This window comes from Falco peregrinus, chromosome 1, assembly GCF_023634155.1.
Source record: "Falco peregrinus isolate bFalPer1 chromosome 1, bFalPer1.pri, whole genome shotgun sequence".
Taxonomy (NCBI): Eukaryota; Metazoa; Chordata; class Aves; order Falconiformes; family Falconidae; genus Falco; species Falco peregrinus.
In genome coordinates this window covers 52,003,585-52,020,545 of record NC_073721.1, presented here as the reverse complement: position 1 = coordinate 52,020,545, position 16,961 = coordinate 52,003,585, and the positions used below count along the sequence as shown (strand labels likewise).

General features: G+C 42.8%; 2 protein-coding genes across 3 annotated transcripts in view; one reads left to right on the top strand and one right to left on the bottom strand.

Moving 5' to 3' along the window:
* The window catches only part of NR6A1 (nuclear receptor subfamily 6 group A member 1), a 98,129-nt gene that overhangs the window by 17,736 nt on the left and 63,432 nt on the right, over nt 1-16,961 (top strand). For both annotated transcript variants that reach the window (XM_055800326.1, XM_055800315.1), the window contains exon 2: nt 2,153-2,212. In XM_055800326.1, the coding sequence (XP_055656301.1) occupies nt 2,153-2,212 (60 nt within the window). The remainder of the gene's footprint in view (nt 1-2,152; nt 2,213-16,961) is intronic.
* Nucleotides 1-16,961, bottom strand: part of OLFML2A (olfactomedin like 2A) — a 51,278-nt gene that overhangs the window by 26,430 nt on the left and 7,887 nt on the right. The window lies entirely within an intron of this gene.

Here is a 16,961-nt window from a genome sequence, read left to right as displayed (position 1 = left end):
ATAGTGAACAATCTGAAACTACAGGACCTAAAAAAAATTGACGCAGTGTCTCCCTAAACACTTACCACTCGGAAATCTCTGTTCAGAAGGCACATGCATTATTTGTTTGCTTTTTGAATGATACTTGATAAACTCTTCCAGATGTTTGCAGGTGTAGCTTACTGCCCTAAGTGACTGTTGCTCACTCAATGGCTTCTCAAGTGGTGGGGCCCGCTGCTGGCCGCTGGCCGCCTGCTCCTTGCCATCTGGCCGCCTTGCTGGGCAGCTGACCTCCTTTTGCCAGAGAGCAGCAGGTAACCTTTAAATGACCATCTGCTAATCTGTTACTTCAACCTTTCTGAAAGCTGAGTTGTGCTCTATGCTGATAGTCATGCAAGCTAAATCTTACCACTCTCAGAAGAATAAAAGTAACTTTAATGCTGCACTGACTTTTTGGGTGATTTTGGCTACGTGTGGAAAGCGTATGTAGCTTTAAATAGGAAAAAATACAAACCCCTTTCCAGGTGTCTGAAATTGCTATACTGCATATGAAGAATCTTTTTTACTTACCAAAATGGGTATAGTGTATGACCTTCTAGCTCTCTCAGGGGGTTAACAATTCCCACATTAAGGTAGCTATAGTATTAAGATGGAAAATAGGAAAGTACAAAATCAGTATTTTTCTCTAAGCATACCAGAGACATGTGAAGTGTACTCTGGAGTGTGACTGTCAGAAATGCTGCAGTCTAGCATGTCGCATGCAGCTTTCAGAATGCTGGTGCAAGATCTGCAAGGAAGAGCCAAGTGAGATCACAAATTACACGTAGACATTCTAGGCAGTAAATGTCTTGATAATCCAATGGTGAATAAGATGGGAATAACCCAGGGCATTCCCAAATAAATCTGCCACTGTGTTTGTTGCTGTTCCTGGCTGTGGCTGGTATCTAGTGTGTTAAGCTAAAGCTGCTAACTTTGTGCAACAGCACTGAGAGCACTTGCTAGGTGCAGCAGAGAAGCAAAGGAGGATTAACTTCAGCATGGTGGTATGTCTGCTCTTCACATTCTGTAAAAACGATCTGCTAAAGTGTTTACATTTGTTTGTGGTTTGCCTAATTAGAGCAGAACTTTGCACTTTTCAGTGTAAACAGTGGTCTTCAGGGGCTGCCTGCTGCCAAAGAACTGGGAATTGTAAGAATGTGAAACGCTGGATTTGGACTGACAGCAAACCCTGGCTGTGGGCTGAAGTTATGCTTCTGGGACTGTGTTCTGTGGTTAGGAATGTAAACTTGTAGTATGCATTTACTAGGTCTTAAAGTTAAATGAGAGTTACATAATATGTTATTGTGTGGTATCTGCCAGTGTCAAAATGATGGAGGTGGAGGCTGATCTGTTTGACTTGGGTGTTTGTGGTGATGTGCTAAGAGTGAATGTGGGTTTTTGAGAAGGAGATCAAGCCGCAGGGAATATATCTTTGTTTTACCTAATCTTTGGTTAAAACTGACCCTGTTACTAGAAGATGATTCTTTCCTAGTTTGGGTCCTGGAAAGGTGGACCCTTCCCAACACACAGAGGGCATCTGGTTCAGATCATGCTCTGACTTGAGGGGTTTTTGTTTGTAAAACGGAGGAAGGTAGTTCTGTTTCTTCTTTCAGCTCTCAGAAAATAATGCTTTTGGAGTGTCTTGTGTTTAAGACACTTGTTTCTGATACTGCTCCAGATCAAATGCCAGCATTTTGTGTGCCTTTGGAAGGGGGTCTTTCTTCCTACCGGGAATCTTTTGAAGGTGCACTGGACACAGATGGGAGATAATCATGTCCTTTTATCCCACAGTAATGCTCTAATTATAAGTTAATACCGTATACAGTTTATAGCTGATATAATTCAGAGTTTCTTTGTGCTGGAAGTTGTTATGAATTGATATTCTCAAACCATTGCAAATTAGATTACTAATATGACTGCTTGGAAAAGTAGATCTGCGGGTAACATGTATGAAGTGGAAATATCTTAAAAGAGGGAAGGGCGACACTGTTAAAAATTAACTGCTTCTCAAAGCAGCTTCCTCAGGTGATCAAAGATATGCATATTCAATTTAGATGTAAATTAATGTTTTAAAAATTAAAGACTTCTTGGTAACATGCGCACCACAGCTTTCTCATTTTCACTTTCCCATTAGCTACAGATGTGGAGCAGATGAGTTCCTCCTCTCCTGTCCTTCCTATGAACTCCATGGGCAGTAAGTACCCCTTTTCTTGCTACATGTGATGAGGTGGAATTTCTCATTCTGAGGTACTCCAAAGAGATGAATTCATACTTCACAGTAGAGACTTTAGGAAGTTTTAGAGCTAATGCTTACTCATGGAGGTGGGCATTCCTATATCTGATAGCTGATCAGATTGTTCTTGCAGAAGTAGCTTAGAACAGGTCTGTACATCACTGTTGATACCAGTAGAACGTAGGTTGTGAAAGATCTCTTGCCACCAGAGATATATTGGTGAAAGCTGTGAGGCAGATGCCTGTATGTTAGTGATATAAACACCTGAGGTGCTGGTAAATTATGTTGATGTTAAAGTATCGGTCTTAAGTGTTTCAGTATCGTACTTGGAAATCTGTAGCCTGGAATTCTTCATGAAACTGATAGCAGTTGGTGAAATCCTCTTCAATTTCACTGTAATTCTGGGCGTGTAACTTTCAGATACTCTGAAAGTCTGAGCTGCTGGTCACCTAAAATAATATGAATTCAGATTTTTTTCTTAATACTCCATCTAGTGGTATTTGCTCTGTCGAGGGAGCCAATGTATTTTCAGATTATAATCCACTAGATGGCAACAAGTCCTTGTCAGATGGGGCATGTTGCAGGTATAAATACAGAATAATTGTGTTCATAATAGAGGGGTGAGCCCTGTACAAATTTCTCCTTTTAAAGCAACTTTTCATGTCTCCTTTTTTTTTTTTTGAAACTCTGGATTTTTCAAGCGTGGCAGACTTTAAAGTGAGCTGTTAGTTAATAAATAATGTTTGGAACAGCTAAAAGCCTTCCAGAGTCAGGACACTGTCCTTTCCACATATGTCATCATGCTGATGGACTTTCGCTTTTGTTGGAGAACTTTGAAGCTTTGGCGAACTGTGGTTCCTCTACAATAGGAATATATGGTTCCTTTCTTTATAATGAGAACAGTCATGTGTAATCAATGTACAGTAGGCTCAGAGTTGTAAATATATGTGCAGTTGTTTGCCTGTTGATTAATAAAACACATTTTTTGTAGGCATCTACCTAGGCTTTCATGTAGATGATCACTTTTATATGGAAACAGAATTTCACATGCATATGTAGAATTTAAGTTGCTGTTTAGACACATTTATAGTTTATGAAGATATATTGGCTAATATTCTGTTAATTCTTTGTAGCCTGACATAGCTGAGATTTACTGCATTCAGGCCTTATGCATTAAAAGGCACTAAAACAAAACTAAATTTCCACAGTATTCTCATATCAGAATGTATTGGCAAAATACTAAAAGCAAGGCTGTCTAATGTGAACTGAATGACCCTTTCTTTTTCCCTTAAACAATTGTATATTATTGCTCATCTGAATTTGTCTAGCTACAGCTTTCATGTCTGTTACCTTTTGCTCAACTGAAAAATACTTGTCAAACTTCTGTTCCCTATGAAGATATTTATATAAACTTTTGATAAACTAAATAAACTGAGCTCCTTGATTGCTTTTGATGTCTTCCTGTCTTTTGATCAACCCTTCAGTGCTGGTGGGCATGCTGAGCTGCAGCAGGCATGGTGTGGGCACACTGGTGGGCTGGCCCGAGTGCCAGTGGGCAGCAGTGTCCTTAAAGTGCTGCAGCGAGCTTCGCCACCGCTGGGTGTTGATACATGAGCCCTGGCAATTCCTCCTGGGGCAGCTCTGAGACCTCTCCAGCCCCAGCTGTCCCACTTCAGTAGTGGCAGCACTGAACATGCCGGTGCTCAGCACCACCCTGAAGTGTTCGGTTTGGCTGCGGGCCGGGCAGGCGGTTGGGGGTGGCCGTCTCTGGTAGGCAGCCAGCAGCTGGTGCCAGAGACATCTAAAACTTCCCAAGCATGGATTTTGAAAAATCCTGAATGTGTCTGCTAACCTGTCTTCCCCTACAAGTGTTCTCCCCTGCTGTCTTGTTATCAACCATGGTTAAAGGAAAAAGCTTGATTTTTCACAACAGAGTAGAAAACTGATTTTTTAGGCTTAATTGTGCATCCAGAGCACTTGAGATCTGTGAGCGTCTGCTTCGGCCTTCTTGCTTGTCATGTGCTAGTGAACTGGGGGGTGGCCCTTTGCTGTAGTTCTTCCTGTTTGCCTGAAATGTCTTAACAGTAATTGCAGTGAATTATTTTCACATTTCCTTGCAGTAAAGATGAGCACCTCTACCAGAACCTTTGTATTTTGTATCATCTTTTTCTATTTTCATACAGGTCTGTGGGGAAAACCAGTTGGCTGAAATGTCTGCTTAAAATACTACATAAGTGCTTTCTTATACATCATGTAAGATGCCACTGGAAAAAATCCAGATTGTGTACTCTTGCTTTTGAATGAGTCTTCCAAACATGCTGAAAAATTAAGTTTGATGCAGTTTGACATTTTTGCCTTTGAAAAAGTCATTTGTCTAGTTTTCATAATGTTTAAACAATTCAGCTTGCATGCTTTCAGGCTGTTCACTTTTGTATTACTGCAGTAAATTCTCACTGTCAAACTGCCATGCTCACCAAGGGTTTTAGTAGAAATGCTTGCTATGAGTGACTGAACGGAGCCCTTCAGTCCTGTCAGACTTGAGGAGAGGTGACACTTTTTTTTCTAAAGCCCATTTTGTGAAGAGTTCGGTCTGTTTTGTTTGCAGCTGTGGAACTCAGTGAAGCTGTGCCTGTGTAAAATTGAAGAAATCGAAGTCTTTTAGCAGGACAAGCAAATGGGGATTTATTTTGAATATTCACCTAACTGGAATTAAGTCATTAATAAGTTGTTCTGACTTGAACTGTGCAGCAAGCTTGGAGACAGTTATTGTGGGTATTGGCACAGCATGTCTGAACATGCTGCTTGAAAAGAATCTCATAAGTGACTGGAGGAGGAAACAAGGCATAAGAGAAGTGCTTGGACCCTTGATTACATGGTGGATTGACTGAGCAAAATGCCATCCCTTTCCCTTGTTTGGCCACATAGTGTCCCTCCTCACCGAGCAGGGTGCTCGGAGAGCGGTGGGGTGCATCACAGGGGGCTCTTGCCTTTACTGTGTGTGGGTCTCCACCTGCTACATTGCTCTGCCCAGGGCCAGTGGCATTCTGGGCACAGGCATGTCATGTGAATAATTAAAAAAATGTCTGGAGAACAGCTTGAGGTGGTTCTTCTCTGTCTGAAGGCAGTATCAGTTATGCCTGTCATGCAGACCAATGTGTGACCCTCCTGGGACACCCACAGAGCAGGGAGGTCTCTGCCTGCCCAGGGCAGTTAGCTCTGGTGTGGCCACCAGGCTTCCTCCTGCACAAATGACTTGAGTTTTCTGGCTTGAATCTTTTCGACTGTAATGGAAGCCTGCCCTGCCTACTGCAGCAATGAAGCATGCTCTCTCCAGTATCATCTGAAATCACTGGCCATTTTCTGCTTTGCTCCCTCCCTTTTTTTATCCCTGTCAGCCCCACAACTTCAGTCCTGTCATCTCTCACCGACCAGCAGCTGTGTTATGCCATAGCTTGTTTCACTCAGGGGGAAGTTTCATTTCTTATAGCCCGGTAGAGCTGTAGGCACACACCTTACTGATAGTGAAAGTAGATATTTACTAAAGGACTATACAGTTAGGTGCCACTTTTATTTAAAAAGAGTTACTTGATCAACTGTTCTGCCCTCTCCTGCCCCTTCAAAAATGCCCATGCAGTTCATGACTTAAATCATGCTTTTGGCGTTCTTACCAAACCTGGGCTAAATAAGACCACTGCAAGTTAACAAAGTAACTTCTCAGGTGCCTAGGAGGAAAAAAACCCCCTTGAATCTTTTTAATCAGTACTTGAAATAGTAGTGCAGTAGGGCTCGGTGCCTTACCCTGTGTGTAGCTGGCTGGAACTAACTTGGGCTTCCCTGGGCTTGTTGACTCCCCCGTGAAGCTCCCTGCTGCTTTTGCTTAACTACCCTGGCTCTGCTCTGCCCTGCAGCTCCTCTTCAGCTGATGAAGCAGCTCTGACACCTGCCCGATGTGCAGAGCACAGAGCAATCCTGTGGCAGGCAGGGAGGAAAGCAGAGAGGGGCAGGGAAGAGTTTCTAAGGAGAAAGACCCAACAGCAGATGAGGGACCCAGTACCACATCACACCACACAGTCCAGCGTGGTGTGAAGTCCTTCAGGAGGATCTGTCATGAGAAAAGTGGTTTGGGAACAGATTCTGGGAATCCGGGGGGAGAGGGACAGAAGCAAGAGGCTATTGTTTTCAGCCATCATCCTCTGAAATGCGACCCCTTCCCAGGCCAGGAAGGGTCTTGTTCAGTAAGAATGGGATGGCTTTGCTGTGTTATGTTTGAGGGTGCTGTGAAGGATTATAATGATGCTGTCTGTGGAGGTGGCTCCATTGCTATTGCTTACATGCTGTAAAACAAAGAATGAATTTAGTGGGTGGCCGAAACATGAGCAGTGAAACATGGCTAGGGCTAACAACCTGACAAACATCTGTAAGTACAGAAGTACGTTCTCTCTTTGCATTTCTTCTGGTATTTTTCTGATACACATGGGCCTGTCTTGGCTCTAATTTCAGGAAGATGCGTTGTCACAGTAGCAGCTCACTACAATCTTACAGCTTCTAAAGGTGAAGGCTGAAAATTCTGGGATGGACATCACCTGGCTGGAGATGCTTAGGGTGTATAACCTCTGACAGGCATTGGGTTTGTAGGTGTACACAAGCTGTTCTGGTGTGTTGCCTCTGCAGATCCCTTTTGCTATGTGGCTAGAGGCTGGTTTTCAGGGTTAGGAAGAGGAAAGCTGTCAAAAAAGTCACCGGAAGCCAACACCACAGCTTTACAGCCCAAATTATATCAATGTTCCAATTATAGAATTCAAGTTAAACCTTCATTTGTGCCGTGAAACTGTGGTGGAAGTAATATATAATGTTCCAATCTGTAGTATAAATGCAAAAAACTGAAGTTACTGACTTTGCTCAAATAAAACTTTCTTTTTTTTAAAAAAAGACCTCACAGCAAAAATACACCTAGTGCAAGATACTACTTTTAATGTGCTTCAGTGAGCAGTACAGAAACACACCTGACAGTTGTTGATTGGGTTTCCATGTTTAAATGGGAGGCTTTTTGTATTCTTTATAAAGTATTCAACATGGAAGCACCTTCTTTTGAAGCTGATAAATGTCAGAACTTGAATACAGCACTCCAGCAAAAAGGTTAAGTCACTTTTCTTGTTGGAAAGATGCCCTGAGCAGCGTGGCTGCACGGTCTCTTAGCTAGCTGGTCCGCAGTTTGCATTCATTGATCAGTGAGTTGATAGAAATGAAAACCCACCGACAGCAATGAATGTTGATTGCAGCCATTAGATGCTGAAGGTGTGCAGCGCTCTCCCTTCAGACCGTTCCGCTGTTCACCTGTGTCCCACAGAATGGTTGGTATTGTAGTCTTGACCTCAGGACGTGCAATTATTTCAGGGCTTCTTAAAATCTTGGTGACTTCTAGAAAGTACACTTCCACACGGAGAGTAGTAGAAAAACATTCTTTTTTTAGGAACTACATTAAAAATATTATATGAATTGCCTTTTTGGTTTTTTTAAAGGCAGTTTGCTTTGCTTGGATCCTCTGCTTATACTACAGATTCTGCAGTCAGGAATATCTGTTTTGGAATTTAGGTGGTTCTTGATTCTGTGTACCCCAAATGGTGCATTCAGTGAACCTTTTGTATTCTTGCATTTAAATTATTCTCCAAAAATTCTCAAGCAGCACATTGTCCTCTAACTCAGCGAGGTCTGGGCCCCATCCCAGAAGCATTCCTATTACACCAGTATAAGACATCGTGCTTAAAAGCATTCATCACATCCCCATTGAGTCTACTTCTCGGCTGCCAAAAGCACTGCAACACCCGCATGGTGTGTTTGCTGGAGTATCTGCTGCTGTTGACAAGTGGTTTATCACTTCGAGCAACCATTTCAGATGGTGAACTTCTGCGTGGTTCATTTCTAGACCTTTGGGTAGGAGAGCTCTGATGGTCTATGTAACTATCAGCTGAACCACCTTCTACTGGTATGTGTTATGACAAAAGCCTGTGTGATATTTTAATGCCACTAGGTCATAGGATACGAGCATATAAAGGTGCAGAGTGCGCCTGAAGGGAACAGCCTTAACTTGCAAGAGCCTATGCTTTCTCTTGGTCCTGAGGTGGGCATCTGTGTTAAGTGCTGCCCATCTGTGACTGCATATAGAAGTAAAATTATACGTGTTACAAGATCTCTTCTTCTAGAGCAGCCCAAGACAACATTCCCTGGCATATGCTTTGAGTCTTGTCTTTTTCTACACGTTCTGTGGTGCCTGTGGGGGCAGAACAACTGCCCGCAGCCTCGCAAAGGCACATGCTGCTCCAGCCCGCTGTGTGCAGTCCTACATCTGACCACCCGGGTCAGGGGCAGGAGGGGCACCATGTCAATACTGCTGAGCTGCCTGCACGTTTGGCTTTCTGTTCCATTGCAAGGAAGGATATTTTCTTGCTTGCCTGGTTGTAAAAGCGACAGCATGAGTCGCAGGAGCAGCTGGACCTTGCTGGGAGGGATCTGGTCCTCGGTTAGCGTTCCCGGTGAGCAGCTGCTGAAATCGAGCGCAGGTTCCTGTGAGCAAATGAACTGACATTCCAAAGCTTTTTCCAGTGAAGCTCAAGTTGCCAGCCCAAATGGAAACGAGGTTTCCCTCCTGATCTGGCCTGTATTCTGCTATTTTGAACGTATACCATGCTCAGATTTGTTTCCAAGTATACCATATGGTGTGGATACGTTACTGCTTTTGTGCTGCCCGTACAAAACCTTTCGTTACTCAGATACTTTTGCAGCAATTCTGCTCTAGTATAAAGTTTTAATTTTTTTTTTTAGAAGAGAAAACAAACGTTTCTTATACACCAATTCATTTTTGGAGTAAGTAGAAGAACTGGAAAAACTCAACCTCTGTAGCTCTTAATATAATCTGTAAATCATGACCTGTTAATGGCAACCACATGTGAAAAACTATGAAGGTTCAAGCTTTCCATTTAACAGAGGGTTTGTGATAAACCTCAAGGTACAGTCAACGGTCGATGGTTTTTTCTAGTTCTCAAACTCACCGACAGCGTTGAATGTTCACTGAAGCTATCCAAAGATGGCTGTATACATGCACTGTACATATTTTCCATGCATATGTTTTCCATAGACTAGCAGTGGAAACACTGCTGAGGACTGCACATTCTTTATTTTAAAGTCTTAAACTGCAAGTATTTTAATTACAAAATGGAACCATGAGGACTAATGAATTGCAGAAGTGTAACGCTACAGTTATAGATGCTAAGTTGACTGAAGTGTTTCTTAAAACAGCTTTGAATGTATCTGAATTGCACTGTGAAAAAGCCTTTCCTCCTGTGGATATGCATATTCTAAAAAGCTATGCTAAGGGTGTTTATGTTTCAGATTGCTTTATAAAGTTCACTTTAAATACATAATAATAAAAAAAAAAAGCAGGGGGGACACCCATAGCTGTAAACCTACACCAGTGAGAGCAGGTGGGGGTCCACTTCTTAGTGGAGTGCATAATGTTTGTATTTCTACAGCTCCTATCCCCTCTCTTCTTGACCTCGGGTTTTTAAAAGCTTTATCTGTGCCATTGCTTTAAGGCACGCAGATTCTCAGCAACTGCTTGGCTGAACTAAGGTGACCCTTCAATGGCAGAACATCTTACTGGGCAGAGCTGCTGGAGAGTGGGATGGGGATTGGTCATGCTGCTTCTTCAGTCGCTTGTTTCCAACTGGATTAACCTGACCCCAGGATGTTTTTTGTATTGGCTGCAGCATGATGCTCCCAGCCTGCCCAGTGGGTAGGCGGGCAGCGCAAAATATGCCGCACCTGATGGCTTCTTCCCTCCGCTCACTTACTTGTCCGATACTCAGCGCCTGAGATGCTGTGGCCCCACGTGCTGCAAGGAACTCACAGGTGAAATCTCCTGGAGTTGCCTGTGGCAGCTGAAAGCATCAAAGGGTGTTGCTGAACACCCAGTGAGCTCGTACTGTGGGTGTTGAGCATCGGGCTTGGGTTCCGAGTCCCCGCGCCCTACGGTGGAGATGAAGCAGCCAGGTGTTCAGGACTGTGGGAAATCCTGCCCAAAGCCAATCATGGCAGGAGAAGTCCTGAGCCTCAGATTATTTTAATGTCATCTAGAATATTATGGGAGCAGCTTAATTGCAAATGTTAAACTGAATATGTAAACACCTGCCTAACAGTTGCACTATGTTTTCCCTGAAAAGTGGAAAAAGGGATTTAGTCTCTTGACATCTCTGTATTGCATCTGTCTAATTATCTTCACTTTTTCCACCTGGCTTGCATGGTTTGAGAGAGAGGAATTACCTGCAGCTTCTTTGTTAAAAATGAAATCTGCTGTCGTATCTGAAGTAACTTTGCTGTGAGTAAAGCAGAGCCTACAGTTAGTGGGGATAATTTATCACTTAAATTCTACGGACTTGCTTTGAATTCAGAGTATTTGCTCTTGTTGTAGGGACTGTTAAGTGTGTCAGAGTGTCCTGAGCTGATGCACGTAACTTAACAGTAAGTGTATTGTCTAATAAAGTACTTGAAACAATCTCCTATATTGAGTAAGCTGTTTGAGGGAGAAGCTTGTTTCCTGAATACAGTTTGCAGTCTGCACTTAATGGACAGATTTTAATGGTATCGTTAAATGTCAACTGATACTGAAAATCGAAAGAATTCTCTGAAAATTAGTCTCACCTTTTTCTTGCCATCTTTTGGGAGTAGGAGCTGGTGGAAAGAACAAAGAAAATTTGAATTAATAACAAACAGTGCTCAGCCTGGAGTGTTAAGCCTTGTTAATGTCCCAGTATGAGGGGTGACTACATGTGGGAGGTATAACATAAATCAAGGAAACTAAGTTCAAGTCAAGCATGAAATTTTGGTTTTAACAAACCAAAACAGTGTGTTTAAATATAAACTACATTGTGAGAGAGGCTTTTCCTCAGTTCACTATTTCTTCCTCCTTTTGTACCTCCACTGACCTTCGGCTGGGTAACTTTCATCTTCTTATTGCACGATTTGAGAGCTTGAGTTTCTTCTGAATGTTAAAAACAAACTGTACATGTTATTTCTATATCCTGGCTGTACGTTCCTTCCCTCTTGCAAAGTTCAAAGCTTTCCATCAGCTAGATTTTTGGACAGATTCCGAAATGATAAAATCATTCTCTGGAAACTGTAACTGGGCAGTATGTGCAAGGCTCGGGGCAGGCAAAGATGAAACCTTTACAGCCGTTCTGTTGCTGGGAGTTTTACCCCCAGGACTACGTACAAAATCCACGTTCTCTTTTCACTCGCCAAGTCCTTTCTCTCTCGTGTGTGTGTGTACACATGCATACACATGTATATATCTATATAGTGTAAGGAACTTTAAAGAGAGGATTACCCTGTTAGAGCAAGAGCCATCAGAAAGCTACACCAGTGAGGCTAGCAGCACAGAGACAAGATTTCTCTGCCACATAGTCCTAGCGCTTTCTTTTCTTACTGTTGCTCAAATGATTGCCTGTGTTTTATCACAAAACAGGTCACGTCATTTTTCATCTATTTTCTTCCCTGTTTTGCTTCCCTACTGAAGTGTCTTTATGCCGAACAGAAGGCTCGGCTGTGGGGAGCAAAGCACCCGCGGCAGGTCGGAGCTGGGCACGCTGGGGGCGGCTGGAGAACCCCGTGCTCAGCCACTGTTGCCCAAGCCTGCTGAACAAGAACATTTGTTCATTTTTTTTGCATTAGCATGGCAGAATTGGTAAGACACTGTGGAGGTGGTTAGTATGTGGGCTGCTTAGTTTGGTGTGACACCCTGAAAGCTTGTTATCTGCCCTGAATCTTCAACATACCTTCCTCTTTCACCTTCGAAGCACTGAAACCAGCCCATAGTTGGCAGTTGCCACCTCTATTGTTATTGCTTAATTACTGTTTTCCATCGTGGAAAAAGGATTAAGTGGACCCGACACCCTCCCTAGATGCTGAAGGCGGCGGCCAACCATGGGACGTGGGTCTCTGAAAGCCCAACTGTTCGCTCGGTACGTGGAGCGCCTTATAAACTGGAATCCCTGTGAGGTCGTCAGCATAACGATGTGAATCGGGAAGGTAGTGGGCTGCTAAATTAGAACTTTGCAATGAAAATGCAGTAAGTTCAGGGCATGTAAGGTTTTCTTTCAGCTTACAGTGGAAAGAACGGGTTTCTATATGAAGAAAATGGTTTCCTCAAAATATGCATATGAACCCTGCTGAAACAGAGGTTAACCTGTTAATTGCCTGAAATATGGGGACAGGATTTAGTTAATTTTTTGGATGTTTCTGGTACTTTGTGTATTTATGGTGCCTGAACAATTCTTACACCCCAATTCAGTCATTCTATTAGCTCCTCACAAGAAGGCATTTATGTGTAGCAGGGCAGGAATCCTAACGGCACTACTCTAAAGTGTCACTAAATAAATTTAACATATGCATCTGGTAGTGAAAAAGCTACCCCTTCCCTTTGTCCCGCCGAGCCATAGCTGTGCCTCGTCCGAGGGAGGTGTGCGACCCCAGCGTATGGAAATCGGGCCTAAGATCGTGCTTGGCCCCAGACCTGGTGTCTTGGTGCCTGCCTTGAAGCATTGATGGAAATGCCATGTGCAAGCATGCTTCCTTTGTCCTGTAACAAGCTTTAATTGTACTATAAAAACGTGTTTTCTTTGTGGATGTAAATGACCTCAGCAGTGTAAGCATGCAAATACACCTTGACAAGACAACGGGGAGACAAAAGGATGTAACCACTGGCAGTATTTTTAGTTACTGCTGTTGTTTCATTGAAATTTGGGTGAGCATTTAAGTAGCAATGCCATGGCCAATCACTTCAGATTCAGCAGTCTTCTACAATTAGCATTGCAGACTTTTTTTTTTCAATTGTCCAAAAGCTCCTTGGACTACTAGTTGACAATTCTTGGGACTATGTGAAGTCAGAGGACAAAGTTACCAGCCTATTCCATTTGCCCTTTTATAGAATAAAGTGCTGTGATGGTGATCCTAAAGAAAATAAATGCAGATCTCTTCTGGGACCTGAGAGAAATGCTGTTAATACCAGCTTCCAGCGATTTATGGAGGACTTACTGAGTTCTATGGATCTCATTTTGAGTTGACAAGCTTACTCTTGGATGCAACATACCCTTGACTTTTATAAGGTGTTTGACTTAATACCGTATGACAACTTAAACTGGTATGATACAAATTTGTTGTGGCAAATGTTAAAAGGCTTATAAAATGACAAACAGGTAGGTCTCGATGCAATTCTGAGTGGGAACTGGATCAAGCTGGCGCAGTCTTAGTTGACTGCCATGTCCTAAAACCTTGCTGTGTCACTGGCCTGGGAGAAACACGGTATCAGGTGCTGTTAGCAGGTTTGGGGGGTTTTAGACAGAGGTGATGCACATCTGGTGCTCTAGACAAATCAAGCACAAATGAATGCTTTAGCACAGTCAGATGCAAAGTTACATGTTTGGGAACAAGGAATATAGACCATGTGTGAACATAAAGGGCTCCACTGTATGAAGCGGTACTTGCTATGGTAGATAATTAACTGCATGTGTGTTTCCTGACTTTCACTACTGTGCAAACAATGAAATACTGAATAGGAACAGAGGCTGTTGCATGTGCATTTAGTTCTCCTGTAACTGCTGAAATACTTTGTCCAGTTCTGGTCCAGGCTGCCCTAAGGACACCACTGAGCTGAACAGGTTTCTGCAAAGATGAGTGGAGGGCAATTAAATAATGAAAGACTTGTCACCAGAAAAATAAGTGTTCTCTGAAGTAAACCAGTGAAGGTTAGGGAGTTTTGTCCTGCCTGTTGGTGTCTCCCTGCAGAAATGAGCCAGTTGGAGCACACCAGCCCTGCCTGGGGCTTGGTAATGGGGCTGCGTTTGGATGGGGGAGCAGAACCTTGAAGATGGGTGTTATCAGGGAAAAAACGGTTTGACTTGCTCTTAGAAACCTGATGTGTGAACTTCCGTTTCAAGAGCATATGGAAGAATGGAAAGTTTTTTTTGAACTAGAGGGAGGTAATTTTGCCACAAACCAAATTATTTTACATTATTCGCCCCTTGTTGTTGGAAAATACAGGACTAAGTCTCAGCAAATTATTTTAGCAGAAAAGTAAAATTATTTTGGTTCTGATTCTTTTTGCCAAACATGGTAATATTTTAAAATAAGGCATTTGTGAATGAGCTAGTCTGGATGTTCTTGCAATCTGACATCCCAGGTTGAGTAATCAAATGCCCTATGTTTTTTTAAGTACATTACTGAACGCTTTCCAAGCCACTGAAATAGTTGTATTTTTTAAATGAAACTTGTTTCACCTTTCTAGAACAAACACACAAGCTCTCAGAATCAAACCCTCCATCTCCTGCTACCTGCTAAAGGAAGTATTTATCAAATTTCCTTGTAGCGAGAAGGGTGGCCGGGGCTAGAAGATACTGCCATGGGCAGAAGCTTCCTTGCTGACCTACTTACACAGGACTGATCATAGTGGATTAGGCTCCAGCTCGCTATCCTGTCTCCAAAGTTGTTTTTGTGCAAGATGAAGGGATCAGATGCACAATGTGGCAGGACCCGCCTGCCTCTTCACTGAATTTTCCAAAGGACTAAGTACAATTTCAGCCAAGCAAACCGGCGAGGAAGATAAGGAGCTTCTTCAGGACCATAACAGCTTTCCAGCACCCTGAGGGTGGCATAAAGGGATGTTTTTCTGAGCAGACACAGCAGGGAGGGGTTTTGGAGCAAGCTGCATTTATGAGCTATTTCTACCTGCAGCGTATAGGGAACAAAAATGACCTCAGCCCAGGATGTCTTAATAATAGTGTATCTTCATCTCATTTCATGTAACTTCAGAAATTGTCTTTGTTGGAAAAAAAACTACCTTGATGCTTGGGACCACTATTGAATTGTAGCTGTTGGCTGCAATCAATGAAGCAGTTCTGAGACTGAAATAAAATCAAAACAGTGGCTAATGGATGTTCAGAAAAGGATACAAGGAGGAGAAACTTGCAGTTTTCCTACTCATCATCTCCTGTCTTCCAGACACTTTTCAGCACACTGAGACTTGTGGAGACAGGCTTCTCTGCGGCTGGTAACCGTGAATGCACTTCTCCTTAATGAATTTGCACAGCTTCCCTGTGAACCTTTCTCCTCCATCTTTTAAGATAGTATTTGTTGCCATGAAGATTATTGTCTGTATTGGATTCATCATTGTTAATAGAGAGGAATCTCGGGTGTCCTCCTGATGAATTTCTGTAGTTGTACTATGCCCTGACACATCTAATGCTGGGTAAGCAGCTTCTGTAGATATAAATAACATTGTCTCTTTCAGTATATAAAACACGCTAGCAGTTCTTCATCGCTGGAATACTGCACTGCTCTAGACCTAGCATGCTTTATTACGGTGGTGAATTTAGGGTAAGTACTTCTTCAGAAGATACTGCCTTGCTGACTGCTGCTCTTGGCTGGCAGCTCTGTGTCTCTGAAGATCAAAAAGATTTCCCATTAGCTGTGAATTCAGCGCACAGTTCCTGTGCCTCTGTTTCAGGAAGGAGAAAGATGATCCTAACTGCAGATGATTCTGCTACAGAGACTGTTTTCTGCCTTTTAGCATTTTAGAAATTGCTAGCACAGTCATCAGTATGACAGCCTTCGCAAAAATTAGTTGTTCTGTTGCACAGAATTGCCTTTTTGCTCTGAGGTTGGAACTAGTTGGACTTGGCCAGTCTTTTTTTCAGGGTAGGGCGGGCAGAAAATGCCTTCTGTTCTCATACTAGTCTCAACAGCTGAACTGAGATTCCCTGGTTATTCTTTCTGAAATGTATGATGTAGCTGCAGACAGTACTGTTAAGAGAGAATCCCGTTGTTTTCGAATTAAGGTCTCCTTTGACGAGCCAGTGCATGCCACAAAGCCTGCGCTGTGTGGGCGCATCCTCAGTGGTCTGCCTGCCCTTCTGTGTGTTTTACAAGGAATCATTTTAGTTTTTCAATTTGAGGTACTGAAGAAATGGCCAGAACCTGTGTGTGCAACCACGAACATGGGAAAATTCTCTTGCAAAGTAATCAGGAGAGAAATTTGAGGTATTTGTTTTGTTTAGCTGGCTTGATCTTTGAAGACTATCCTAAAACATGATGCCTGCTACAGAAGGGGAGGTCCATTCCCGAGCAGGACATTTCACAGGTGTGTGACAGGACCCCCATTTTACCTGCTGCAGTGTGCCCCTGACCACACATGAAGCACACTTAACAATACAAAAATATACATAATTACATATATATGTATTTATACATGCTAATTGGGACTTTACATTTGACTCACTGTTTGGAATGGATAAAGCTTGCGTTATCTGCTTGGGAAGCAGTATGGATGGAGAGGGATCCAATGAAGGATTTTCTTTTCATAATCATGATGTCTCCTCCCAATTCATGGATAACTGTCCCTTTGAAGATAATTAGTTTCTGTTTTTCAGCTTTGTAACCCAGCAGTTCTCATGTAATAGACTTCAAGGCTTGGAGGTCTTCTCAAAAGAAACACCTCTAAAAATCTCTCTCTCTGGTTCCGTTTCAGCAGCATGGCACCCCCAGGTCAATGTTACGCTGCCATCTTGTAAGGCTCCATTTCACAATACGCCTAGTACAATAAAGATTTTTACTTCCAATAGCTGTAAATAACCGAAGCAAAGAAAATGACACTGTAATGACCAGG